General features: G+C 48.7%; 1 protein-coding gene across 1 annotated transcript in view; it reads left to right on the top strand.

Annotated features, from left to right (window-relative positions):
- LOC119099858 (gamma-1-syntrophin-like) overlaps window positions 1-26,247 on the top strand; it is a 49,426-nt gene extending 23,179 nt beyond the window's left edge. The window contains 8 exon segments of the mRNA XM_037222948.1: window positions 893-1,020; window positions 1,022-1,078; window positions 4,142-4,300; window positions 4,815-4,941; window positions 9,321-9,418; window positions 12,641-12,844; window positions 18,090-18,211; window positions 26,162-26,247. Coding sequence (XP_037078843.1) covers window positions 893-1,020; window positions 1,022-1,078; window positions 4,142-4,300; window positions 4,815-4,941; window positions 9,321-9,418; window positions 12,641-12,844; window positions 18,090-18,194 — 878 coding nt within the window. The 3' untranslated portion in view covers window positions 18,195-18,211; window positions 26,162-26,247.
- The last annotated feature ends 1,721 nt before the right edge of the window (window positions 26,248-27,968 follow it).

Genomic DNA, 27,968 nt, shown 5'->3' with positions numbered 1-27,968 from the left:
CTTCCAAGTCATCGAGAAAAAACCTTGAAACTGGAGCAGTCTTCAAGACGGCGGCAGCCGAATTATGTGAAATACTCAAAGTTGCACAAGAAGCAACTAAGCTAGTTGAGATCTCCTGGCTACATAGAACATGTTTCCGTGAAAAAGGATCGCGGCAGTCGGCATTGCAGGATCTCGTATAGGAAGTAAAAAAATTGCAACTCAATTAAAAGCCCAAAAACTGCAGTATTATCCTGCCTGGCCTGTTCCGTAGGTACAGCGCTGGACTGGTTATCAGAAAATCCTGGTGCGAATCCTATGAAAACCAAGGGGAAAAAATCGGACCGCGTCGCGTACGTCATTAGAAGTCAAATACAAGGCATTTTTTCAGAACACGATGACGCCTGATGATGGCTGGGGAAGTAACCGGCCGAAACGTTCTGTGCATACCAACATACCGGATAGGGAGGATAGTTCGAACAATGATTTCATATGTGATAATAACTGAACCTAGCCCAGACTAAGTTAACACCACCAAGCAAGGGCGTGGAAAACCGAAGGCGCCGGGGTGGTTGATAAATGTGAGTGCGTCACATCAACCATGAACAATATTTAACGTTGGCCTTATGCCCCATCACCTGTTTCCCTCCTCAACTCTTCCGTGATATTCCGCGTTCCGGTAACTAGGCGCAACTGAACACTCCTGAATCCGACCAAGCCCATCTGAGTCCATCGTAACCCACCCAAACCAGTCAAAACCCATCCAAACCCATCAGAGCCCACCCAAACCCATCAGAGCCCACCCAAACCCGTCAGAACCCATCCTAACCCACCCAAACCCGTTCCAGTCCTGCTGCTGATGGTGACGGCGTGAGCTGGCGGCGCACGTGACCGGCGCTGGGTGCCGTTCCAGTCCCGCTGCTGATGGCCTACATCACACGCTACGTGCCCGGCACCGACAAGCTGCGACAGAACGCGTTCGAGGTGCGCAGCATGGACGGCCTCAGCTCGGGTGTGATCCACTGCGACGACCTGCTTGCAGCTCTCTCAGTGGACCAAACACGTGACCAACAACATCCTGGGCCTCACCAACCTACAGGTGAGGGAACGCCGCGGTCGGCCGGCCGGGCTCGCGCGGCGCGGCGTACCGATGTGGCCACTCGAGTAGTTAGCCGTTAGCGGTAGTTAGAAGTTAGTGCTAGTTAGGGGCTACTTGAGGGCAGTAATTAGCGGTAGTTGTTAGTTCATGGTAGTTAGTACTTAGCGGTAGGAAGCAGTTTAAGATAGTTAGCAATTTAGTTCAGTGGTAGCTATAGTAAGTGGTAGACAGAAGTTAATGGTAGGTGGTAGCTGGTGGTAGTTAAAAGTTAGTGATACTTAGTACCTGGTGGCAATTAGTAGAAAGTGGTTATTAGCAGCTGATGGCAGTTCAAGGTGGTTATGGGGGTCTTGACACATCCACAAAATAGCTCTTCAATAGCAGCGCGACGTCTGTAGCCTATCTGCACAGGCTATTTTCCAATGAAAGACCGTTGGCCACATTTGGAGGAGACACTTCATACCTATGTGCTTGCGTCATTTACGGCAGTGATGGACGCTTGACGCCCCATCGTTTTTATGCTTTGCTATAACGCCGAGCAAGTGGAGCCAAGCGCCATATATTTCGCACACTTCCAAGAAATGTCCAAAATGCATCGCACGGAAAACTGGGGGCTCAGGTCACCCTGATCAGGTCAAGGTTCGGTCATTCTAGATCACGTCACCATGTTACAAAAAACTGGCCTCTTGAGACAAAATTGATCTCCCGGCTGTTTTACATCTGAACATGCTGCATCAGTACTCACTCCCTTTCCAACGTTAACAACACTGCAACAAAAACTGGCCATGATCGCACTCAGGAGGCGGAAAGTTGGACAACACATGTTTTGTAATGGCGCGTGTTTAGCGAGATATGATGTGCAGTAAGCTGTTTTGAGGCAATGATGGATGAGGGGTATGTAGCTAAAAGGAAGCAAGTGTTTTCTGAATAAGACCTGCCAATAAGCCCAGCTTTCTTTGCCGAGGGATAGCTTAAAGTTTCGAACGTTATCAGAAAGCAGCATTTGTCAAAGTCACCGGTTTTAAAATGTCAATGGCGTCCTGAGGTATGCTCAGAAGGAGGCAGTATTATAGCTGTTTAGTTTTGTCATTTCAATATTAAGAAACCTAGGACAACTAATAGCTTTTATGAAATACCGGGTGGTTTTTAATATCTCATCAGCCAGCTACCTTTGCCAGTAATAAATATAAGAATGATGCAAAATTGAAGTACTTCTCGAGGCATCCTGCTGCAACATTTTGTGCTGGTGTACCAATTCCAGTTACCAAATTAGGATGCACACGGACCCTATTTGTGTTACCCAGATCCGTCCACCCTGCGCCATTTTGTTGGATATATGCAACATAATGTTGAAATATGGACAGAACGCCATGGCATGAACAGTGGAAGTCCCAGAAAAAGTGCACATGAAATACTTGCCTCCTATCCATGCTGCTTGGCACCACCCTTGTTTGTGCCCATATTCACCCTTCAAGTATTATCACCGTCGATGTAAATTCTATCTACCACAGGTTGTCACGGACGCCGCGAATTGCTAAGCTAAACTATTGATCTATCTGATCTGATCTCTCTGGGTTAAACTCAATCGATTCCCTTCGCAGGTTCTCAATCCAACCCCCATTGTTGCCTTTGCAACGTGTAAGTTTCTATTTGTGTATGTCATACATGTTACTTGCGTAAGTGAATATGCTACTAAGCTTATAGTGCTTCTACAAGTTGTTTTCCATAGCAAGTGAGTACTCAAACTCCTCCCCTTATTGTTCCTGGATCCGCCCCTGGTGACTCATATGCACCTTACATCGCTGAAGTCTGACCAGTCTCGATGCGGGTCTAGAATGCTCGAAGAACCGTGGACGGCGCTTTCGCCTTACCGATCCCGTGTCCCGTGTCTAGCTCTGATGTGCCTTCCAAAAATTCCCTGTGCTTGCTTCTGTGTTAAATTTTAAGGCTTCATCCAAGTAGCTCTTTAAGAAGCAATCGCTAAATTTCAGAACGTTAACCAAAAACAGCTCAATAAAAGATGCCTACTCGCATGAAGAAAGGCTTCATTGGAAACTGCATGCAAACATTCCAACAAGAGGGCCAGGGGAAAGTCCACAGGAAGAGCACAGCAGCTAACTTACTCCCCAGTGTAAATACCAAACTATTGTTATCACCAGTGACGGCAATTTTGCCCTGGATGTCCACAACTTCATGGGTGGTCATTTTCTGGTGGCGACCAAGTCTGTACTCACTCTCTCTCTCTCTCTCTCTCTCTCTCTCTCTCTCTCTCTCTCTCTCTCTCTCTCTCTCTCTCTCTCTCTCTCTCTCTCTCTCTCTCTCTCTCTCTCTCTCTCTCTCTCTCTCTCTCTCTCTCTCGCTCTCTCTCTCTCTCGCTCTCTCTCTCTCTCTCTCTCTCTCTCTCTCTCTCTCTCTCTCTCTCTCTCTCTCTCTCTCTCTCTCTCTCTCTTTCCTATTATCGGTTTCTCAGTCCATAGCATATTGTTCCGTTTAGGTAACAAAGAAATGAGGCATGATTGGGCTGCCTAAGCTATTTTTAACGTAGTCCACAGTGAAGGAGGAAGGCCTTCACAAAACAATACACATCCACGACCCTACATCTGCCTTAAGACATAGGATAATGAGAGCTGTTGTTGGTCATAATGATATGGAACTGGCATGCAAATGTCAATGATATAGTAATGATGATAATGGTATGGAACTGTTCGTCACGATGTTACTGAACTGATGTTTGTCGGAGACCTCTGGGGGGTTGGACTACCGATAAATAATCTCGAACATAAGTATTATCCAAAAGGCGCTAAGCCGTGGGCAGAGTTGTTTTATTGACTAGGAGTTCAGCTACATGGTGAATAGTTCAAGCAATGCAATGAATAATGTGCATTGGTCGTTGCTGCCATACGTTTGGAGCTGAAAGGCAGACACCCGCTACTGGGATAACGCTGAAGCCTGTCAAAAGTAAGCGAATGTCCGATTTGAGCGGACCCTTGTCAGCCCACCGATCTTCCCTGATTCAGCTCCGACCCCTGTCGTCCGACACGCGCCCGGCCGTGCCACTCGCAGATGAAGCTGTACAACCGAGACCTGCCGGCGGCCGAGCACATCACCTTCATGGGCTGGGTTTGCGAGGGCTACCTGAGCCCCAGCCAGACGGGCCAGGAGTGGGCCGTCCGTTTCCTGGCGCTGCGGGGCTCCGAGCTCTACATCTTCGACAAGCCGCCGGTGGGTGTGCAACGGGCGCGTCGGGCGGACGGACGAGCCCGCCGTCCAGGTCGGTCGGCAGCGAGGGCTCCTCGGGGGGGGGGGGGGGAGGGCGACCACCTGTCAGTTCGTAGCCCGAGTCGGTGATACCAGTGATACTAAGTCAGGCTTTGGGCTAACTCGCGGTTAGTGGACCGAAGACCAACCGGGCGAACTTATTTACAGCTCAGAGGCAACCGTATCCTCCGCGCTGGGGTAGGCTGTGCCGCCGTGCTTATCTGCGCTGCGGTGCAGCATGATGTGCACCAGCTGCAGCGCTCAGAGAATACATTGACTGCTTTCCCCAATTCCATGAATCATTGGCAAGTACATTTGGGTAACAAGAGAGCAATTGTCACTTCAATATGAAAATATAATTAAAACGAGATGGACTTGGCCCGTCCCGTCGATGACGGAAGGCGCAAGGGGGGCGGGGGGGGGGGGGTTGTCGGATGAGCTGGGACGAGCCGTGGTGATTAACCCGCTCTGCTTGCAGCGTGACCAGCAGGACTGGCTCAAGTGTCCCGGCGTCCACTCGGTGTACCAGACCATGTTCCGGGTCATTCGCGAATCGGAGAATGTTGACGAGAAACAGCACTGCTTCCTTATCCAAACCACTGCTGGTGAGTGAGCGAGAAATCAGAGATAAGGGATGGAACTCCTTATCCCTTCGGGGCGGTCTCGCCCGCCCACCCCTACCAGCCACAAAGATTTGCCAAGGTTGAGCATGAAAAGGCAGCTGGAACATTTTGTAATTATTTTTACGTTTTCGGGTAAATCTCGGAAACTAATATAGATCCACTGGAACCTTTCTTATCAAAAACGTTTTCACTTGAGCCCGCAAGCCCAGCGAGTCTTACTTGAATCGTGGGGAAACGTCAGCGGGGCGAACCGGGCCGGCCCGACCGTGAAGTTTGCTGGAAACTAACACCTATAGAACCGCTCACCGTAGTTTCATGTTGTCAGAAATAAACGCAAGACACACAATGCCTTAGAAGTTGCGCTGTGTTCATTGTTGGGTTCTAGATGTGAACTGTTTGATTGAACGTGAACCTTACGTAGCAGAGTAATTTGAGAGCAATCTAAGCTCTCAGGTCAATTAATATGGGAATTGTAAAGCTTCTCCATTAAAAAAGCACACCACAAGCTGGACCTGGTCCAGACCTCAATGACCTGGCGTCATGGCAGCAAGAGACCGCCATAGGAGAGTTGATTGGAGATGTTCACGACCATTGCACCACAGGCGCCCAGTGAATTTGCCGCACTTCGGGCTGATCTTAATGTTCTTGATATTTCTGGTCGGGAACGATACAGATAAAACAGCAAACTTTTACGAGTTGCGTTTCTTCCCATTTCATAGGGCTCTCTCCAAAAAATGCCTGTTGAGATTACATCTTCATGGACTTGCCCATTTCATACTTTTAGAGGAAATGCATATACCGGTTTTTATTAATCCAGCTGATTGACACAGATCAACGTATGCCATTAAGGTCTATCATTTTAACTTCGAACGAGAAGTGTCTGCCAACCAGTGATATCTCTCTTTGCATGTTAGCAGCCACCCATAATGTCCGAACCGGTGTGAGCAAAGCCTCAATTCCTATTTCGGATAAGGTCAGTGGCCTATGTTGACCTTCCTGAGGTCACAGTACCATATCTGGAAAAGATAGGCTATGCAAATTTGATAAAGTATCGAATTTGTAATGCCGATTTTGCCAGCCAAGCGACCAAGTACCAAGTAAACTTTGGGCGTGGTAAGGTGAGGTCACGCTGGTTCAGGAGGGGCATAGGCTAAAAGTTACAGAAACAAATCACAACTAAGCATAGATCAATCCCCAAGATCGTGTAAGGGCAATTATGTCCATTATTCCCATGTAGTGTGTTTGGCTTATCATTGCCACTTGGAAGCGAGCAAGTGGCACGTTGGAGTGAAAAGGCATATGGGCTGACAAAGGCCGACAATGATGAGCAACGTTTCAAAACGCAGACTTCCTGATCATGTTAGGAAAAATATATATGATGACTTTAAGGTCATTCTGTCGTTCTCAAATGAAGAGCGATACCATTGGCTAATAAGGAAAAAAACTGCTGGCGTAGATATCACCAACTTACTGTCACTTTGGCTCGGTAGTCCATGATAGCCACCAAATGCCATTGAAAGGCCAGAGAGTAAAATCATAGCGCAAACAAACCATGAAGACCTCAGAAAAAAAAACAGTTGAAAACGCATCGCTTGAATACATAAAGTTCGTCCACATTTTGAACGAACGGGTTTATACTAAAACCGTCCTGGATCAGTGACCTGACGTGACCAGGACAGAGACATTATCTTGCATACATGAAAATTGTGAAATAGAAGATACCGCAAAATGCAGAAGCTAGCGCAAGCGCTTCTCGAGCCACGCCAGACAAGGTCATGGGGGTCGGATAGCTAACCCCAGTCAATGTCGGGGTTAATGGCGCAAATGAGGGGATTAAACCGCGCCAGTGTGAGAGCCAATGACGCAGTGCGAGGGTTAAACTCCGCCAGTGTAAGATTTAATAGCGCAGTGGGAGGGTCAAGCCCCGCCAGTAGGAGAGTTACTAGGGAGGGTTAAAGGAGGGAGGGTTAAACCCCGCCAGTGTGAGAGCTTATAGCGCAGTGCGAGGGTTAAACCCCGCCAGTGTGATAACTAATAGCGCAGTGCGAGGGGTAAGTCCTGCCAGTGTGAGAGCTAATAGCGCAATGCGAGGGTTAAGCCCCGCCAGTGTGAAAGCTAATAGCGCAGTGCGAGGGTTACACCCCGCCAGTGTGAGAGCTAATAGCGTAGTGCGAGGGTTAAGCCTCGCCAGTGTGAGAGCTAATAGCGCAGTGCGAGGGTTAAGCCTCGCCAGTGTGAGAGCCAATGGCGCAGTGCGAGGGTTAAGCCTCGCCAGTATGAGAGCTAGTAGCGCAGTGCGGGGGTGAAGCCTCGCCAGTGTGAGAGCTAATAGCGCAGTGCGAGGGTTAAGCCTCGCCAGTGTGAGGGCCAATAGCACAGTGCGAGGGTTAAGCCTCGCCAGTGTGAGAGCTAGTAGCGCAGAGCAAGGGTTAAGCCTCGCCAGTGTGAGAGCTAATAGCGCGGTACGAGGGTTAAACCCCGCCAGTGCGAGAGCTAATAGCGCGGTCGCACAGTGTGCACAGTGAGTGAGTGGAATGAGATCCCAATTTTGTCTCTCATGAGCGAACAGGTAGGCTATCTCTTCACCAGCATTTCCTTCTTTTGTTGTAGGGAAATGCGTGAAGGGTAATTAAGAAGAATGTAAACAATTTCCCGTGTTCTCAATTTAGAAATGGGTATCAGAGCGATGGACTGAAGTGGCATCCGTTAGATTTCTATACAGTAGCGCAGTAACGATTGATAGAACTACCGCCGAGCCACAATTAAAAGGGCTTTTTGGGTAGTCATGTGGGAACCATAATAGAACGGATAGACAACCTAATGTGATGTTGACCTTCCTTTACTTCAAAATTCTCCTCACAAATCTTGTTCACAAGTGATTAAGCTATTCGACGTGCTCACCTGCGCTTGATGACGTCATGAATAGTCGGATGACGTCACGACTCGTCGTTGGGCGTGCTCAGTAATCACCACCCATGATAAATCGCTACAACAAAACGTGCACAGCAGGTTCCAGAAATGAATGCGCAATGTAATAAATAAATTATGGTGGTGCTTCGCATCCATCGGTTTAAAGGCGCATGAAGTTGAACACAACTAAACTCGCAGATATCACAAGTGCCATAGCGTGACTCAGAAGCTCCGTGCCTGGCGAACTGGTGCTCTCGAACTGGAACTGGTGAAACCGTAACCCGGCCGTCCCCTAGGAATACAGTCGGTCAGCAATCAGCTGGCATCGAGGCCTATGGCCCCGGGATGAGTCGTTCGCCCGAATTATTGGTCTGGCTCGCGACCGCACAGATTGATTTTGGTCGGAGTGGCCCTGAAAGCGTCATATGGTACTTTTTAGGACGGTAGCAGCCCTTGGCATCGACAGCTCACTCCCCGCGAAGGAGCTAATTGCGGTGTCGTATGAGTGGATTTGGCTAGGCCTGACGTGGATGCACCACCATGAACATGGTGATTGCGTTTTCGCTATACGGGAAGGTTGAGACGAGTCATTAGTACCACGGATGGAATAATTGTTTGGACTGTCGTACTCGTCTGGTGTGTTAGTACGTACACAGGGTTTCAGTCAGTTAACTCTCCGACCGTCGTCAGGTGTAATGGATTCCTGAAAAGGACTGAATAATTATTGGCTTCCATCCAGGTACGCGTCACAGTACGCTTTTTGTTTCCTGAATTACTGGGATTCGAGCCGGTGTGTTCTGATGGCACGGTCAGTTCTCTACCAAGTGACCTGTCCGACTTTTCTCCTCAAAATTGCTGGGATTAGTACCAATGTCTTCTGACTGCGTGAACGGTGATCTACCCACTGCGCTGGAGTCCCTCTGAGTCCTTTCCGATCACCTCATTTGGTGGAACAATGGACTCTCCCTGAGACGCGTCGTCACGGTATACACTCAGACACTCCTTCAACACTTGACATCGGACTGCTGCCACATAGTCCATTGTCACTTGTATCAGCCGTTCAGTGTTTAGGGCCTGGGTTGTTCATAGGCGTACTCCGAAGCCTAAAGGAGGCGACCGCCATCACCCTGCTGTGTCGTGACGGTCGCACATGGTCAAACCGCCGTGGTGTGACGATCCCACGTGGCCGATCTGCCATGATGTGACGATCCACGTAGTCGATCCGCTATGATGTGACGATCCACGTCGTCGATCGGCCACGATGTTACGATCCACGTGGTCGATCCGCTATGATCTGACGATCCACGCGGTCGATCCGCTATGATGTGACGATCCACGTGGTCGATGCACTATGCTGTGACGATCCACGTGATCGACAGGTGCATCCCAGTTCCCGAACGTCGAGCGACTGCTCACCCCTTTCACACGAGACGGTGCCACGTGGTCGACAGGTACTTCCCATTACCTGAGCGTGGAGACGCGCCAAGAGCTCCTCAGGATCGAGTCGGCCTGGCTGCGCTGCGTCCACCAGGCCGTCGCCCGACTCGGGGTGAGTAACGCCAGTGTCTCGGGCGCCCACCAGGCCGTCGCCCGACTTGGGGTGAGTAACGCCAGTGTCTCGGACGTCCACCAGGCCGTCGCCCGACTTGGGGTGAGTAACGCCAGTGTCTCGAGCGTCGGCCAGTGTGTGTGTTGCATGTCGCAGTGTATGGCTTACTTGGTTCGATCGGCCTGAGCGGACCTTCACACGTTTTCGGAAGGAGAGGGGCAGTTTGGCCCCTTCACGATCTTTCTTCACGGGGGCAGACAGAACTGTTCTGTGCTTGCTCCAAAAAATGACCGGCTATCAAAGATCTCATGCATGTTTCAAAAAGAGTTTCACTGAGAGGCATGCCCGGTTGGCCCGACCGAAGTCCAGCCTGACCGGAGGGGGTGGGGATAAGGTAGAGAGCTTTCCCGCTCCTATGCATCAACGCTTTTGGAGAGAAGTTAATGTCCTGGATACCATATAAACATAGCTTTTCCCATGGTATACAGTTTGGTCTGGTGGTATTTGCCTCCTCAGTTATTACGTTAACTTATGACCCGAAACATTAATGCCTCGTCAGCTAAAAACGACCTCGGACATTATACTAGAATGATATCGCCGAAAACAAAAACGAACTTAAAACGGCGCGGAAACACACTGCTCGGAGCGTCAGATGTCTTAGAGCAGAACTAAGCACTAGGTGTGCTCCGTTAGTAGGTCCAAACTACCTAAGAAAATTTGCTCTGCATCAGTGTGTATCTCCATCTACCATTGGCTGCTAAGGTGAATTGAATTCGTGGTTGGAACGCATATTGACTGGACACAAAAAGTATTTGGACAACTTTGATGTCCACATTGACATGACACGTTATGCGGGTACAAACATAGTTTTGTCCACGTGCTTTTTAAGCTTTTATGCTTTTTATAGCTTAAGCTTTTATGGGAGGGCGTTTGCCCGTTTTGACGTTTACGTGTCATTCGGTGCAACATCCATGCAACCTTGGATCCGCACCAGTAGCATTGGGACGTTGCGATGCTGTGACGTCAGGCTTGGAATAGCTCCCGGCAGCTGCATAACAGATCTTATTTTACAAATAAGGGAAATATTTCAAGGTTGCCGACGTTGGATTGGACAATGGGAGATTACGGCTGCCAGCAAGTAAATTCTTGGCCAGTTTTAAAGCTAATGCGACTATTGAGTTTTAGAGGAGGTCATGCAACTTTAGATGTCTTTCTAGGCAGCAATACAATTAAGATGGGGATTGTGACCATTAACATGCTGTCAATTTTTGACTCCAGAACCTGGTAAGGCAAGCAGCTCTTTGACCGGTAATTAGCCGGTTTTCAACGTTAAGGTTAAAATTCTTAATCAAAGAAGGCGTTACAATAATTATGTTGATTACTTTATGGTGTTCACAGGAGATGACTAACCACAATTGTGATTTCGTTGTAAAAAAGACCAGTTTTTGAAGCGGATTTAAAATTTTCGTACCAAGATGCTATCAAAAAGCGAAGTTCAGGAAGCGCCACCAGTCTCCAATGACCCTGGATGTCGTTTGGCTGGAAAATTTATTTAGGTGGCTGTTGGTTACGGCAGACGGCCTCAGGCACTTCTGACCATGATTTTAATAATGTTGATTCAAATTTTGTGACGCACCATCAGCATACAAAGTAAGTGTGGGCTAAAGCTGATAATAGGAAATGCCTGATACCCAAAGTGCAGTGCCATTTGTTGAACAAAAAGGCTAATATCTCACTATATTCTAACGTCCTGGGCGGCATCTTTTGGCGTGGAAAGTGAGAAAAGTGTCTCGGAGAAAGTCTTTCATACTTGGTAGACACCAACGATCTATGCTGGCTATAAGAGTGTCCACGGGAGTGGTTGCTTCTGATCTGGGTGTATTTGGATATGAGTGTCTCACATTGCAATGTGTCTGTTCGTGAATGTCCGCGGTAGTGGGCACCAGCAGGTTGACATTAGCCGGGATGCTCGACCATGTTTGAGGCATCGGAGATTGGTGCTGCCAGATGTTAGCTAACAGACTAGCGATCTAAGTGGTACAATTTTCTGCAATATGAAGCTCAGCGTTTCATTCGAATGTTGAATATCTAGACAACATTGAAAATTATACATTATACGTTTAATATCATATATATATATATATATATATATATATATATATATATATATATATGTTACGCTCAATATCATCAACATTCAGATAAGTAAGCACTGCCGTCAGTGGTTCGTCGCGTTAGTGCAGACGGGACAAGTCATATAGAGTATGAATGAACTTGTAAAAACAATGGTATAAAAAATCTGTTTTTTTTTTGCAAAAAGCACGCCTATTTGGTAATGGAAAAGTGCTGGTTGAGTATCCTACTGTCAATGGCGGCCACTTGTGCCACCCCGGTAGCGGCACACCAGCGGGTCCTGACGCCGTCCCATTCTCCGCAGCGGGCTACCTGCGGGTCCTGACACCGTCCAATTCCCCGTAGCGAATTACCAGCGGGTCCTGATGCCGTCCCATCCTCTGTAGCGGGTTACCAGCGGGTATTGACGCCGTCCCATCCTCCGCAGCGAGGTACCTGCGGGTCCTGACGCCATCCCATCCTCCGTAGCGAGTTACCTGCGGGTCCTGACGCCATCACACCCCCGTGGCGGGTTACCAGCGGGTCCTGATGCCGTCCCATCCTCTGTAGCGGGTTACCAGCGGGCATTGACGCCATCCCATCCTCCGTAGCGGGTTACCTGCGGGCCCTGACGCCATCACATCCTCCGTAGCGAGTTACCAGCGGGTCCTAACGCTGTCCCATCCCCCGTAGCGGGTTACCAGCGGGTATTGACGCTGTCCCATCCTCCGTAGCGTGGTGCCTGCGGGTCTTGACGCCATCACATCCTCCGTAGCGAGTTACCTGCGGGTCCTGACGCCATTACATCCCCCGTAGCGGGTTACCAGCGGGTATTGACGCCGTCCCATCCTCCGTAGCGAGGTGCCTGCGGGTCTTGACGCCATCACATCCCCCGTAGCGGGTTACCTGCGGGTATTGAGGCCGTCCCATCCCCCGTAGCGAGTCACTTACGGGCTCTGACGCCGTCCCATCCCCCGTAACGAGTTACCTGCGGGTTCTGACGCCGTCCCATCCACCGTAGCGAGGTACCTGTGGTCCCTAACGCCGTCCCATCCCCCAGCGGGTGATGTACCAGCGGGTGCTGAGTTCGGTCCGTTCCATCCTCCGCAGAGCAAGACGTTTCGAGTCAAGTGCGACGGCCACGACTCCAGCCTGACGCTCGATTGGACGTTGGGCTTCGCGCTGTACGACACAGAGACCAAGATGTTCTGCTGGAAGTACAAGTTCTCCCAGCTGAAGGGCAGCTCGGACGATGGCAAGTCACGACTGCGGCTGGATTTCATCTCGGCCGACGGTACCGAGCTCCACACGAGGGTGAGCCGCCGCCGGTGCCACACACAGGTGCCGCAAATATCCGAGCCCCTCTGGTCTCCCGCCATGCTGTGCTCCCATCTGGCGCTTCTGGCTCAGCAGGCGCAGGTGCGGGCTGGGCGCCGCTGCGCCGGCCGACAGGAGAGCAGCCCTTGGACTCGGCTTGGCCGAATTTGCATGTACTTGACCGCCGCCTCCGAAACATGCCATTGTTATGTGCATGTCACTGATGGGTCTTTCGTTCCAAAGAAAACGCCACTTTGTGACCACTTTGTCTAGTGTGCCATTTTCTTTTTGATTTACTGCTGCTTAGGCAGGCACGGTACTTAAGTGTTTTTCCAGCGATTCGTCCACCCAAAAACGCACGCCAACCTCGTGTTCGCAACAACACTGTGAAGTGAGACAACACGACGTGCTGCAAAATTCGTATATAATACGGGTCCTGCTCCTGAAGAATTCAACGAATTCTGCTGTCAACAAAGTTTTGTTGAGGGAGTAAATCGTTTATACTTCATACATTTATATTTCCATAGCTAGTACGACGACGAAGATTTGCTCTCAAGCCTATCCATGTGGCTTTATTTTGTTTAGAAAATGCTTGCCTTTACTTCATTAATAAGCTCAAATGCCCTTGAGCTCATCATTCCGATGTTCTCACATTATTTGCCTATAACTCTGTACAGCTCCACGTCCACCACATCGCATAGCTCCCCATGCCTAATATGGTGGACCGAAAAGGCGCTTCTCACTCGAAGAGTTGAATAACTGGCTCAAAACACATGTCGTCACTTAGGCAATCGCATATGAAACACTCGCTTCTTCGGATAACTGGTAAGAATAATAAATATAGCTTTTTAACTTTGCATACGTTTTTATTTGGCACAACACGTCAGAAAGTTAAAGGTTATTTCTATGCAAGCCATTCCACTCCAAATCTCTAACGGGTCGGCAATAAAGTATAACAATCAACAAATTGGCTGCACAATAGCTCATGCTGTCCAAGTTGTTGTCGATGGACAATTTTAAACAAGAGTGGGCGCATCACGGGCGCGCAGGCCCGCGTAGAAGACAATGCGGATGGTACGGCATCAGCCGGCCGCCTTTCAGTGAGCTAACAAGAAAGCTGCGGAAAATATCGCATGCTTCGCTCAATCTGAGAATATTCTGATGGCCAGGGTTTCCGACAGAATAGAGGGACACACGGACAGGGACCGTGCCGATAATAATGGACACGAGGCAGGGATCGATGTCCAAGATGCAGCGCATATTTAGGAAGCCTCTGATCTGGAATGCCCTGGGGAACTCTGAGCTCTCCCATGTGGCTGTTTTCCGGTCGCGTTCAAATTGCCTTTGACGAAAACGCTCACAGATGTCGACGTTCACCCCGTTCTTAGGGCCTCTCTTAAACTGCCTAGTTTCCATGTTGCGCATAAAGCGTGAAAAGATGCGGGAAAAATGTTGACCGAGACACCAAAGGCCATATGTGGTGCTGAAGAAAAATGTCGACCAACTTGTATCAGACATAGCCCAGAATCTCGGGGGGGGGGGGGGAGTTTTTGTCGTATAATCGGTTAGACGCATCGATAGCTGTGCTCCCAGTAAGGACAGTATATGAATGCGTTTCGTGAATCTAGTATATTAAGATAGTTTGAGAACCTGACAATTTTCTGCGGAGCCAAAGTTGTATATATCGGCATATTCGTACCCCTGAGAGTTTCAAATTGCCCGAAAGTCCCAATTACTGCTACAAATGCACGCTTGACGATTAAATTAACTTGAGTGATGCTCTCACACATAAGTAAAAGCACACAACATAACACCATGCCACCGCGTCGTTTTTCGTTAAAACCGGTGTTTCCCTATGACCAGCATCTCCGACACGTCCTTTTTCTAACCAGGCTAAAAAGGACGACCCGGAGGTCTGTATTGATAGCTCAGTTAATTTACACATGGAATATACTCACTTGAAACTGTCTATTGTGCAGCGCCAAATGCAACATGTCTGTTGGTGGTGAACCTTACGTTCCGCCTGCTCATGCAGGGAAGGCGGCAACGCCAGAATCCGTCCTGCAGAGGTAACGTTAACGAAAATGCGTTGCATTCATTGTTTATCCCAGGAAGCTTGTTTTTTGTATGGGAGCACACAAAGAATCGAAGCGTGCTTTGAGCCGGTTCCTGGAACTCTCCGACAGAAGGGTGTCTCAGTTACACTACTTAATATACACATAACTCTACATAACTCAGCAAACAGAACTCTACCATATCTCTCCATTCCTCTCCATCTATCTCCATATCTTATCATGTTCTATAGAAATTGCTCATAAAGTAATAAAGAACAACGTGTCGTCGCAGCCTTACATACGAAGAAACAGACGCCATTCAGCAAGCGCCGCGCATACACAGATTATCCGCGTGAGTATCACCTCCACATTTTGCCAAACATTACTGGCATTGCTGAGCACTAACGGGCCGACGTTGGCGGCCGATGTTGGCACCGCAGCCGACGTTGGCTGCCTTCCCCTGGCTGGTGTAGTAGCGGCGTGCCGTGTGTGGCACGACGCTGGATGGGTTACCTGTCAGTGGCGATACTCCCTCTCCTCTCTCTCTCTTTCTCTCTCTCTCTCTCTCTCTCTCTCTCTCTCTCTCTCTCTCTCTCTCTCTCTCTCTCTCTCTCTCTCTCTCTCTCTCTCTCTCTCTCTCTCTCTCTCTCTCTCTCTCTCTCTCTCTCTCTCTCTCTCTCTCTCTCTCTCCCGGGCCAGGAGGAGACGGCTCGACGGGAAAACCGAACATTTAGTCTATTTGTGGGGTCCTTGGGGCGTAACAATAAGTGGCCATTGAGAGGCCGTATCGGTTCATACAACGCCAGGCTGCGCCAATTTCGCTGACACTCGCACACGTTGTTTTTGGGCTCCCACCTTGGGAGAGTGTAGGGTATCCCTGAGTATTAAAGGAAATGTTCCAAATTTGAAGATATTGAAACCAAGCGTCAGAAATTTTAAAATAAACTCACGTTTAGCAATTCATGTATTCATATATAACTGGACAATGCTGTTCTAGACCACGATATTTATATGTATGCCCCTCTATATTGTTCGTTATTTGATTGCGTATTGGAACGCTTGCATGGCGTTAGAGGTCCTACCAAATCGACCGCGCGAAGCTGTCACTCTAGCACTCACGTGAAGTGCTTTAACTTGCCGAGAGATGTGCAGTGGTGGTACGAGACGTGTTTGCGGAAGCAAATATCGTTATGTGCTTGTGTTCTGGCCCCTTCTCGCAGTATTCTTGCATGTTGGTCAGTGAGTTTAAGATATTTATTTCTATTCACATACTGAATTGTGGAGCTATTCTTACTTTTTTGATTAAAAGTCTTATTTCCATAACAACTAGCAGCCCTGTCCAACTTCTTGCATTATGTGGCACAAAATGCAATTCGAGTTTAAAATTTGCACTGCCTGCACATCTTTGACTGAGAGCCAATGGACGACCGCTACATCCGGAAACCGTGCTCATGAACGCCAGACATGGACAACTCGACACCTCTATTCTTCCTGGCCTTGAACGCCACATGGCCACTGGATGGCAGACTTTGAATGACGGTATGGCCTCATGCATGGCTGAATGACCTTGAAATAATCTACACGTAATAGTCCGCACATCTTCACAGGCGTGTGGCTCAGAAACTAGAGGGTGTTAGTTGTTGACAAGGGAAGGGCTGTAAACTGTACCGAATAATCGTCAAAATGCCTATTTCAGTTGAAAACCCCATACAAATGTGGAACACTTACTTTAAAGGGCGTTCCACATCTACATGGGGTTTTGAACTGAACTAGCCATCTTGAAGATCTTTTGGTGCTGTTCGCAATCTTGTCATTCTTAAGGCCTAAGCCCCGCTAGTGTCTGAGCTACTGGCCCGCGAAAATGGAGAAATGTGTGTCGGAGAGAGTATTTCAAAATTACATTGGTATTCATGACGTCAAAACGACGTCATTCAAATCTTGCCATTTCATAAGCGATGCGGCGATCAAGGCCAAACAAATATAATGGTCAAAGCGTTCATATCTTCCGTTCGTGATTGCCATCTCCGGAGATAACGGCCGTCAATTGGCTCTCAAGCAATATTGTGCAAGGTACGATAACATAATTAAACCCGGACACATTGAGGAGCATATTTACTAAACAGAAAATTGTGCTGTCTAAAGCAGTTTTTCCACTTAAAAATAAAACCAACAGTGATGAGTGAGCTTGTTTCATCAACATTGAAAAAAATTCCAATGTTTCCATGTTACACCTTCCCAGGGTCATGTCTGTGTTCTCAGGAAACACGATGATCTCGTGTTTGAGCACACAGGCTGCGACTGGGAGGGGGAGGGACCGGACTTCGGTCTCACCCTGGCTAAGTGTTAACATGACCACAGGCAATCCCTAGAAGGGCGCGCGGTGACGAGTGCCGCGTTCTCTACAACTGTCCGACCTCCCCACCCGTGTGTGTGGAGAGCTGTATAGGGCACTCAAGGCTTACCTCACCCAGTGACAGCCTGCGGCAAGGCCAGCTGACTCTTGAACTAAAGAAAGCGTGCCCCGGGTGTGGATGAGTACGCCATCGTGTGTGCCTCCTTCCGAGAACAACATTAACAAAGAAGCAAAAGGGCCAGTCTACAAGTCAGATAATGTTACGACCCTTGTTTTGGCACTGACAGAGTTCAGCACACCTGAGATCAACAGTCAATACCACACTTTTTTTCTTAAAATCCTCAAGCTAACAATACGAGATCCTCCTGCACGCCCCGTTTATTCCCAGTCCAGTTCGCCATCAATCCAGCGGTCCGACGCGGACCGGTTGCCGTCGCGCCGTCGGAGTGTGGCGACTCGCCCCATCCCTAATCTTCACACGGAGCTCGCGCTTTGCCCACATTGGATGCTACCTATGAGTACGCAGATGTTGAGCGCCCCCCCCCCCCCCCCCCAGTATTGAACCGGATGACGTAAGTCCACTGCCGAAAAGAACGACGCTTCCCTCGAGTGATCAGTAACGACCACTACCCAGTCCACGAATTATAGGCATGGTGTGTTTGTATTTCATGCGTGTCGAATGTGTTGCCGCTACAAACCGTAGAGTACTTGAGCTGCGACACAGTCATTTCCCTCTGCAGGAGCCTGAGTATGTGCGTTGTGCACTACAATGGCAGTATGAGCCCGTTCAGGGTGTGGCGTTCGACGACTCTGACTCTGATTCTGGCGGCGACAGGAGCTCGAGTGCACAGCGTTGCAGCCGCTGCTGTTCTGCATGCACGCCTTCCTCACGGCCAAGGTGGCCGCCGTCGACCCGTCCTTCCTGCGGCACCACACGTGACCGGGTCAAGTGCACAGGTCAGAGGGTGCGCGCGCCGCCACTGCCAGCTGCGGCCACGTTCAGACGGGGAACGGGGTGCCGCGCGGCCGTGCTCAGACGGGGAGCGGGGTGCCGCGCGGCCGTGCTCAGACGGGGAGCGGGGCGCCGCGCAGCCGCGCTCAGACGGGGAGCGGGGCGCTGCGCAGCCGCGCTCAGACGGGGAGCAGGGCGCTGCGCAGCCGCGCTCAGACGGGGAGCGGGGCGCTGCGCAGCCGCGCTCAGACGGGGAGCGGGGCGCTGCGCAGCCGCGCTCAGACGGGGAGCGGGGCGCTGCGCAGCCGCGCTCAGACGAGGGAGCGGGGCGCCGCGCGACCGTGCTTAGACGGACGAGCGGAGCGCCGCCTGACGTCCCCAGCCCTTGAGCGCTGCCGCGGTGCAGTGCTCACGCAGGCCTGGCTGTCTGCTTTCATTCATTTACACTTTCAGTAGCATTATGTATGTGGAGCGTAAATGAAACAGTTTGTTCTTAGTTACGTAAGTTGTTCAATGCATTAGCGAGGAGCATTACTCACATAGATAAGACGGCAGTGTGAGTCTTATTCCTCGGACAAAAAACAGGAGAATGGAGATATAGTTGGGTTAATATTTCGGCAACAATACAATACAATAACATAGCAGAAGCTTCTGTTATTGTTTCGATAAAGGCATGTTGCCGAAATATCAACCCAACTATTTCTTCATTCTCCTGGTTTTTCTCCGAGGAATAAGGCTAATGCTATTGTCTCGTTTGTTCTTAGCCTGCTGTTGACAGGCAAAACCAAGAAGACGATGCCAACACACCAAATGCGTATCACGTTAGCTTTGTTTCTTGTCCAGTATTTCTAAGCACGTGAAAGCTAGAACACACCGAATATTTACATGCATGCATTGCATTGTTGCAATGCATGCATGCAATGCACCGTAATGCATTCATATGTACCATGTTTGTGCGTAAACCTTGACATCGTGACCAAAATGGCTGGTACTGATAATAACCTGTCCCGCTCTTAAAAACTAGCATAGCGGAACTTGTTATACATTGCAATGCTGCCGCGTGCCATCATTAAGCAGGACTGAGAGGACAAGTTGTCACTTGGTAGTCCATCCACAAGCTTGGTAGTCCATCCACAAGCTTGGTAGTCCATCCACAAGCTTGGTAGTCCATCCACAAGCTTGATGATCCAACCGTCCCACAAACAGAAGCGACATGTTAAGCTTTCTCCACCAAATTCTGCCGTTTACTTGGAGTTATGCTACCGCATGCTAAGGGCCAGGACTCACACAACAAGCGCTGCTTAGTGTGAGCTTTGATCAAAGAAATCCATCCATTAAAAGGGTTGGGATTAGATATCGGAACATTCAACCTGAACGACCCATGCTGTTCATTGAGCTTTTGTCTCAACGGATGAAAATGATTCCATCAACTCTTCACGCGTTGAACGCTCAGCCGGTACTTCATCATTGAGGTGTATATAAGACTTAACATTTATATTGACACTGACTCCCACAGTCGCGCACAGGCGGCTCGGACGCCCGACACCAGCGCGTGGCAGACATCCGGGTTTAAGTCCCAGAGGTAGCTGATCGTTTGACCCGGCAGATGACGGTTGGCGGAAGACAAGAAGGTCTCCACGGCGTCGCACTCAAAAGGTTCCCCGGATGGGTGCAAGCATTATTAACTATTGAACTGGGCGAAACGGCACTTTCAAGCAGTCACAAATTGTTTGGACTAAGCTAAAAAGATAAGACAAAAAGTGAAAATACAATATAAAGATAAAAAGAAGCAACAATGTTTCTTTGACAGCTATATTCCGCATCTCAATACCAGCTTAACTTAACTACAAAAATGGAGACATCGAGCTTCTTCAAATGAGCTGTAAATGCCTGGCCAACAAACTTCACCGTTTGTCTCAGTTCACTTATTGCCACAGGGTGCTGAATCGTAAGGTTCCGTCAAGCGAAGTGCACGCGCCGCGCAACACTGGTAGTGTATGATGTGCACTGTTTTGCCCCTGCTCCAAACGAAGCACATGTACCAGCTGAAGCACATGTCCCTGAAACGAAAGCTTTTCATAAAATGCCTCTAGCAAACTAATGGCTTTCTGATGGCTGTTGTTGGCCGTGACAGCTGCCGGTACATGCTCGACCGTACTGGCATGCTCCTAAGGACTAACACTGAACAAACCGCGCGTTTAAAACGGCTGAGAGCCACATGGCCGCCACACGAATATTGGTGCAGTTAATCCTGTGCTGTAACCCGAGACCACAACATTGGTGCAGTTCATCCGGTCCTGCGACCCGAGACCACAATATTGGTGCGGTTAATCATGTGCTGTGACCCGAGACCACAATATTGGTGCGGTTAGTCCTGTGCTTTGACCTGAGACCACAATATTGGTGCGGTTAATCCTGTGCTTTGACCCGAGACCACAATATTGGTGCAGTTGATCCGGCTCTGTTGCCCGAGACCACCACGAAGCATAGGCGCTGACTATTTTTTCAGCCGAATATCAAGCATATAACGGCCACACCACAGAAGCCTTGCTCAGTTGAGTCAGACTTGGCTTGAAACGTCTGACGGTTTTCTTGGGCTTCACGAAATACTTGGAAATGATACATGCGATTATGATCACGAAACGCAGGCGTTTTATGAAGCATCAAGCTTTTGCCTAAAACGCAGGACTAAACCAGACGCTTTTGACATAAGCATATAGCATTTGACATAAGCATATTTTGACATAACCATAAACTGTATATACCTGTTATATCTGTTAGGAAACAAGCATAATAATGGCTCTTGCGGAAAACATTCACGACTTCTTCTACTTAGTCTTCCAGTCCTAGTTACATCTAAGTTTTCAGCGAGCGTAATAATACGCATAATGCTTGGGGAAATATTGATAGCATGCGAAGGATATATAAGACACTGACCATTGCATGAAATGACTAGCATTGCTTTCTGAAATGCCAGATTACGCCAAACGCCTATGACGCATCCATCTTAAACATCACGAACCGGTATGAAGCCAACGTGTGCGAGTTGGTAGAAGAGCCAAGACCCTCAACAGTCAGAAGGTAGCTTTGGGCTGTCGAGTGTACCTGAGTTTTGCCCAAAATATCAACATAGCTTTATTCGTCCCCTGTACATGGAAGCAAATGATGCTGCCTTATACCATTAGCATTGAAGCAATGTTCTCCATTGAACATTGAGGTAGATGGCTATTGGGTAACTCGGCATGCGCGTTTCAGGACATACAAAAGTAAGCTAAGCGCGGCTCATCCCCCTGTTCCTACGGCCTATTCCTATGACTTGAACGCGATTTCAAGATCTCGGTGTTTTTGATTAAGTCAGAGTGTAAGGTTTTTGGTTATGAGTTTTACGCACACGGTGGTCTGACCCCGCTCTCGCACTTACGTAGCCACGCATTGTGATAGGGACTTCGTAGTCATACTAATAATGCCAATATAGATTGAGCGGCAGCGCCCGCAGCCCCCACATGGATTTTTGAACTCAAAGCCTATATTGGTGCGTTTAAGTCGGGTTGGGCTGCAGTCGGGCTGTTTTCATCTCACCAGACTACTGGTTGTCATAACCGTTATAATTTGGTAGCAGTTGATAGGCCTTGTTTTCGATTGTGCGCTTTGTGCATATGCTGGCCCGGTACCCCTCCGGCAGATGCATAGCTACTGGTTGTGATCGGGTTGTCTTAGCTATATATATATATATATATATATATATATATATATATATATATATGTGATGTGTTCAAAATATTCACCACATTCTGCAGCGAAAATTTTCTATTTACTGATGCCAGATCCTCTCTGAGACCGTTAGTCTTTATCAACATTATACCGTACACAATTGACTGTAGTCTCGAACCCTACGGGGTGCAATAATAAACAGGTCACAAAGTTTACTTTATTCCAGCGAACATGCCCTCTTCAGGTAAGCTTTGAAAGTTAAGTTATGTGGGCGTTTAAGGCGACAGTTCATGTGAAAGATATTGATTTCTTTTTTACCACCGACGCATTTCAACAGCGTAGACCATCGTAACCTCGCAGACATTTCACGCATACATTTCGTAGGTTTCGCGAAAAATAAGAGACTTAATGCCAGAAATAGAGCGATTAGATGGCCATACTAGGAGGACATAATGAAGGCAAATGAACATTTGTACCTTGCGATAAACGGGAGACCCGATGACGAAAACAGGGCGAAAGGATGACAATACAAGGATGGCATAAATCAAGACAAACAGAAATACAGAGGTGTGCAAAAACAGGGTACGGAAGTATGCCTGCCGAAATGTAGCGAGATTTGTAACCTTTTATTGGATTTCTTTGAGTTTGAGAGTGCAGTCAACAGTTTACGGTATAATGAGATGAAAATGATAATCGACAGATGTGCACTGAGTGTAGGACACTCCCATCTATAACCCTTTTTGACACATTCTGTACGCACAACTTAGTTTGTTTACGTTGGACCCTACTGAACGTGCAATGTTGTTAACATATTAATCCACATTTTCTCTCCGAGCCGCCTATACAAGACTTAATCTATACGATCCCCATACTCTCTCAAACAAAAAAGTCAACAAATCTCGCATGATCGATCGTGTGGCCCAGTGAGGTTAGCTGAACAGGTACTGGATAAGCCACCGGAGCCTTTTCTGTGCTGATGGTTGATGGTGGTTTGCCATGAACGATTATATAATAGCAACCGTCTCCAGGACGTAACATACACACTCGCACACTTTATCAAAGCACACCGTATGTCACGTTGCTTGTTTTAAATGTAGTCGTTCAACCGTACGTACACATGTACGGGGGGGGGGGAGTATACCACCTTTTTGTACTTTTCACTTGCTATCAGATCGGACGCGTGGAATCTTATCAGCAATAGCAATTTTCTCGAAATCCTTCTGAATAGCTCAGCCTTTCGATTACAAGTATCTGCTCCTTCGTGGGAAATGTCATTGGACTCCCCGCTCACCACTATGAGGGGAACACATTTAATATGCCTTGCTTTCTCCATCGCGTGTGCTATGCATTGTTTGCAACACATAGCTTTGTCAAAGTTTTTGTGTAAGATATACTACGACACCTTGAAACACTCATTTCAGGCAACAAGGCAAGCGAGCATAAAGCACTTATAAAGCGGATTCGACCAAACGTTATGCTATGGATTTTAGTTCCCCCTAAGGCATTCACCACAGCGGCTCTTTTCGAGACGCACTTTGGCTTTGGGAATGGAGGTCTCACATGGTCTTTGATGACGCAATGATTCAGACTTGACCCCCAATGTGCCTCTCAGTACTACCTTGCTGCCCGCTGGGTCGATCACAAACGTTTTTTTAAAAAAAATTATTCGCCCCAGAAGAGGTGTCACGCTAGTTACCATGACGACCGTGGTCGCGACTGCATGGAAAAGGCGAGGTGTTATTAGAAGCGTTAGGAAGGTTATTTGAACTCGAAAAAACATTCAAAATTGATATCCTCATTTTGTTTTCGCTGCCGCAGTGGCACTCCCCATTGCAATTGTTAGACAAAACTGGTCCTGAGGTTTCACTAGAGAATGTTTTTGAAATGTGCGTCAAAGGTGGGATACTGCCTTTAAGGACCGTTACTAAAGCATGGCACTAAATAGGTAAAATTTTGCGTGCGCCAACTGACCTCGAAGACTCGCCTCCCTTCGGTAAGATATCGTGGGTTGACTGTTGAATACGTCTCTTTGATGGTTGGAGTTGTCCGAAACACATTGTCGATTCTTAAACATTTGAGTAATGTTCGGAGGATGGCTAGAGAGCGTTTTGACGCACCATTGCGGCGTTCTTCCTTTGCTTGCTGTCTAAAATCTGCATGCACGCAATTATGTCAAACCTTCTCAAGCATGACCAATACTATGCTGGGATTGTAGATGCCAGTTAAATTCCAAAATTGTGTAATTCCAAAAATTCCAGCATAGAACTGGGAAATTAAACGGACAGGGATATAGATGTTTGTTTTCTGACAGCCGGTATCATTCAGTCTATCTAAAATGGCGTGCATCTTATCTTCTTTAATGTGGACACACATTGCTTACCACGATCATTTTCTTTCTTCATTCGATTTGTGCGAGGAAGTGCAGCAACGCGAAAAGTGACTGGGATATTGGTGTAGGTGTACTTTGCTACCATTTTGCTTTACATTCTCCACCCAATCCCTCTGCAACCCATCGTCCCGTTGGCGTCCAGGATAAAGTTTCATGGATTCTTGTTACCTTGGCCCCGTACATTTTTATGGTCCTTGATGCTACTTGATGCGAAGTAATGTTGTGACCGCGCGCGGTAATGGCGCAGGCGTCGCGGCTGCTGTGTGTTTGCTGCGGTCGGATGTTCGGTATCGTAATTAGTTAAGTTCCAAGGTAAGAGTATAGATGACCTGTTTTACGATTAATTATGATATGTTCTGCCTTAAAAACGACGATTGATGTACAATGTTCTTTTGTAACAAGAGGTAGGAAAGTGCACCGTGACTCTGTTTTGTGATTATTTACGATATGTCCTGCCTTGAACACGGCGAATGGTGTACAATGATTGTTTTAACGTTAGGTGGGAAAGTACACCCTGCCCTGTATGTATATATATATATATATATATATATATATATATATATATATATATATATATACATTTTTCTACCGTGAAAAAAACATGTGTATTTAAATTATCTCGGATAGGCGAAGGGTCTGAATTAGAGGGAATGTTGCCAGTTCAATCACACCTTCCCAAATTTACTCTTTCCAATTTCTCAGGCTCAGACCTTCCCAAATGTTGCTGTTACTGAAAAAGGAGCTTGTAAACCTACCAGGGGTATGGTTTACTACTAAGTTGGGGGCAGTTCAGCCCCTCCCCCTCCCAACTTGGGCTCTAGCCCCCAAACTTTGGGAAGAAAGTGTGCCAAAGCTGGGAAGACACCTGTTCGTTGGCATATCTTGAGGGTAGGTCGGCAGTTTTTCTTCGTTCAGCCTCCCCTTTCAGCTCATTGTGTGGAACTACGCCCCTGGAGCCCACTGCAAGTTTTTTACCACTTTTTGTCACCCCGAAAGTAAACAGGCAACCTGCCAAAATATTCTGTCTCTGCAGTCATTTATAAATAATATCACTGTTCCCCGAGTGGGGCGTCGTAAGTGGGCACAACCCTGCTATGGCTGCACTGCAGAGCAGAACGACATTTGGGAAGACCTGGCCGTACAGGTGGAATTCTCTCCTACCCAGACCCCTTACCCGTCCGAAATGGTGCATTTATTTGTAATGTGATATTTGTATGATGATATGAGAGAGACAGAGAGAGATTATTTACGTATATTTACATTACATAAGTATACATATACATATATAGATACATGTATATGCTTACGTAAGCAAAAGGCTCAGTGGCGACCTTTCCTACATCACTCACTTATGCGTCCTCGTACTGTGTCGAGCAGTTGTACAAGTTAATCAAGCTCTTTAGTAGTGGCACATTTCAAAGGATCACTGGAATCTCTCCCGAGTTCCATTTACAGCATCCTCTCGACCAAATTGTGCCAGACCGTTGAAGTGCTGCCGCCGGCGCCTTCCAGACTGCGACTGTCGGCGCCGACGACAGCTCCGACCAATTGGTGGCGATGTCGCCCGGAGACCTTCGACGCTTTAAAGGAACGACGATCTAATCAACATTACAGACGCCGAAGCGCTTCCCTTGACGTGGGAGCTCCGTGGTCATGGACACCAGCGAGGCAAATGCGGATAACAGGTTCTCTATGCTCCACATCACTGCCTCCTGCATGGATTCGATGCGTAGCGTAATCGCTCTGACTGACATATCGCTGCGATCCGTGGCTTTTATTGAAGCTCTGCGCCGGCCCGCGCCGCGCCTGACGCACGCCACTCGGTGAACGCCCCCTCCCCCTCCCCGTGTTGCAGACGATGCTGCTGCGGACGACAGGTGTGGCGGTCACGAGGGGCCGTCGCACCTGGTCACCGCCGGCACTGGCGCGCGCGGCGCGGCCCGGCGCGCACCGGGGTCGATCAGCCGCCCGGTCAGGTGCGGCCCCGCTCACTCGCCGGCTGCGCGGTCAGCAATAGTGTCACCCGCCGGCGCGGCCGCCAGGGCGGCGCCACCGCCGCACATCGATCCGGCGGCCCGGCCCTCCCCGGCCGTAATCCCGGGCCGCGTGCGACCGGCGCCTCCAGCGGAGGGCACACGCACGCCAGCGCAGGCTCCCGGCTCTGCCACGCCGCTGGGCGTCTGGGCACTAGCTGCGGAAACGCGGTTCGAGTTTTACTGTTATGCTAGGCAGGGAGCCGAGTAGCCCGTTAACAGTGATTTAGAGTGTTTGGCCTGTGATGTTTCACCAGCGAGAGATTTGATGGAATGCAATGTATATATATATATATATATATATATATATATATATATATATATATATATTTCCCTTGAAGTCAATTGAATGGTAAGCCCGTCTTGATAACTTTTTTCTCCTCTGTTTACCTACCATTATATCGTCACTCATAGCTTGATGTGATGGGCTGATGCCCGTTTCTAGTGTTCAATAATAAAGGTCTCAATACTTGTTACAGTCGTCCGGCGTTTCTTTCATCAGTGCAGTGGGAGATGTCTTATAGGTCGCCCTCAGGAGCTGGCCGCTGCAGCAAAGGAAAGCCGCGTCGGGCCAGGACGCCAGAGGTCGGCGAAGTGCACAGGTTCCCTCACAAGTCCTCGATTGCATTCGACCTCCGGCCGGGATTCAGCAGTGCCAGTGTTAATCTGGCACTGTTTTCCACTTCTGTGCATCTTAGCCGCACCGTCACACTTCAAACTTAAGAAAACTTATCCAAGTCCCAAAGCGATGCAGTTTTATCTAGCGTTCGGCAGCTTGGCTGCCCCGCACGCTGTCGGTACTAAACGATTCATGCAGCCCGCTGGGTGCACGGTCTTAAACGCAACATAACCTTTAATACTCGAGATCTTGACTAGGTAAGCCCCACGCCTGGGGCTTACCCTCGGCAAGGTCTAGTAAAACCCAAATTCAAAAATCACCTGTTTTTTTTCCAGAAAAACTCGACGTGAAAGTCGTCGGAGACACATTTGCCGGTGGATAAACACTAGAAACGCAAATGGCGATGCCCTGGGTGCGCTGTCCGAGCGCCGACCGAAGGAAGGTGTTCAGCTGTTGCGCTCACCTTCTCAGAGGAAGAGCGCGACCAATCGCGCGTCAGCCGACACAGCGTGCCGTCCGTTAAGGTCACACTTGTCAACCACTCAAGCTGTGCGATGCAATAGCCAGTGGGAAACCACGGCCGACACCAGCTGTGACAGAGCACGCCACATCCCATTTCAACTGTGCTCTCGTGCCTTTACCGGTTGACGAACCAACTTGCAGACATGCGACAATCTGGCCCATTTCGACCCAATAGGAGCTGAGCCTTTGGCACCGCTGAAACGTGCAGATGACGTACCGCATTATCTGTGCCAGAGTGCAATAACGTCCAGACCACAGGCAGGTAGGGACAGGTCTGCCAATACTGTTCAGCGGACTTGCAGCCCATTTCGAAGTATTACCAGGATTGACAGGCTTCGGCTCCCCCCCCCCGCCATCAGCTCGATAAGGTGACGCTCGGACGGATTGGCGACAGTATTTTCGTGACGGTGTGGCACACGTGGTTTCCAGGGTGCTGCGCGCAGTGCCGCTCCGATTCACGCCGTCATAGTTGTAAGCTGAGCTTCAGC

Source organism: Pollicipes pollicipes, unplaced genomic scaffold (genome assembly GCF_011947565.3).
Source record: "Pollicipes pollicipes isolate AB1234 unplaced genomic scaffold, Ppol_2.1 Scaffold_4881;HRSCAF=5763_pilon_pilon_pilon, whole genome shotgun sequence".
Lineage (NCBI taxonomy): Eukaryota > Metazoa > Arthropoda > Thecostraca > Pollicipedomorpha > Pollicipedidae > Pollicipes > Pollicipes pollicipes.
This window is presented reverse-complemented; position numbering and strand designations above follow the sequence as displayed.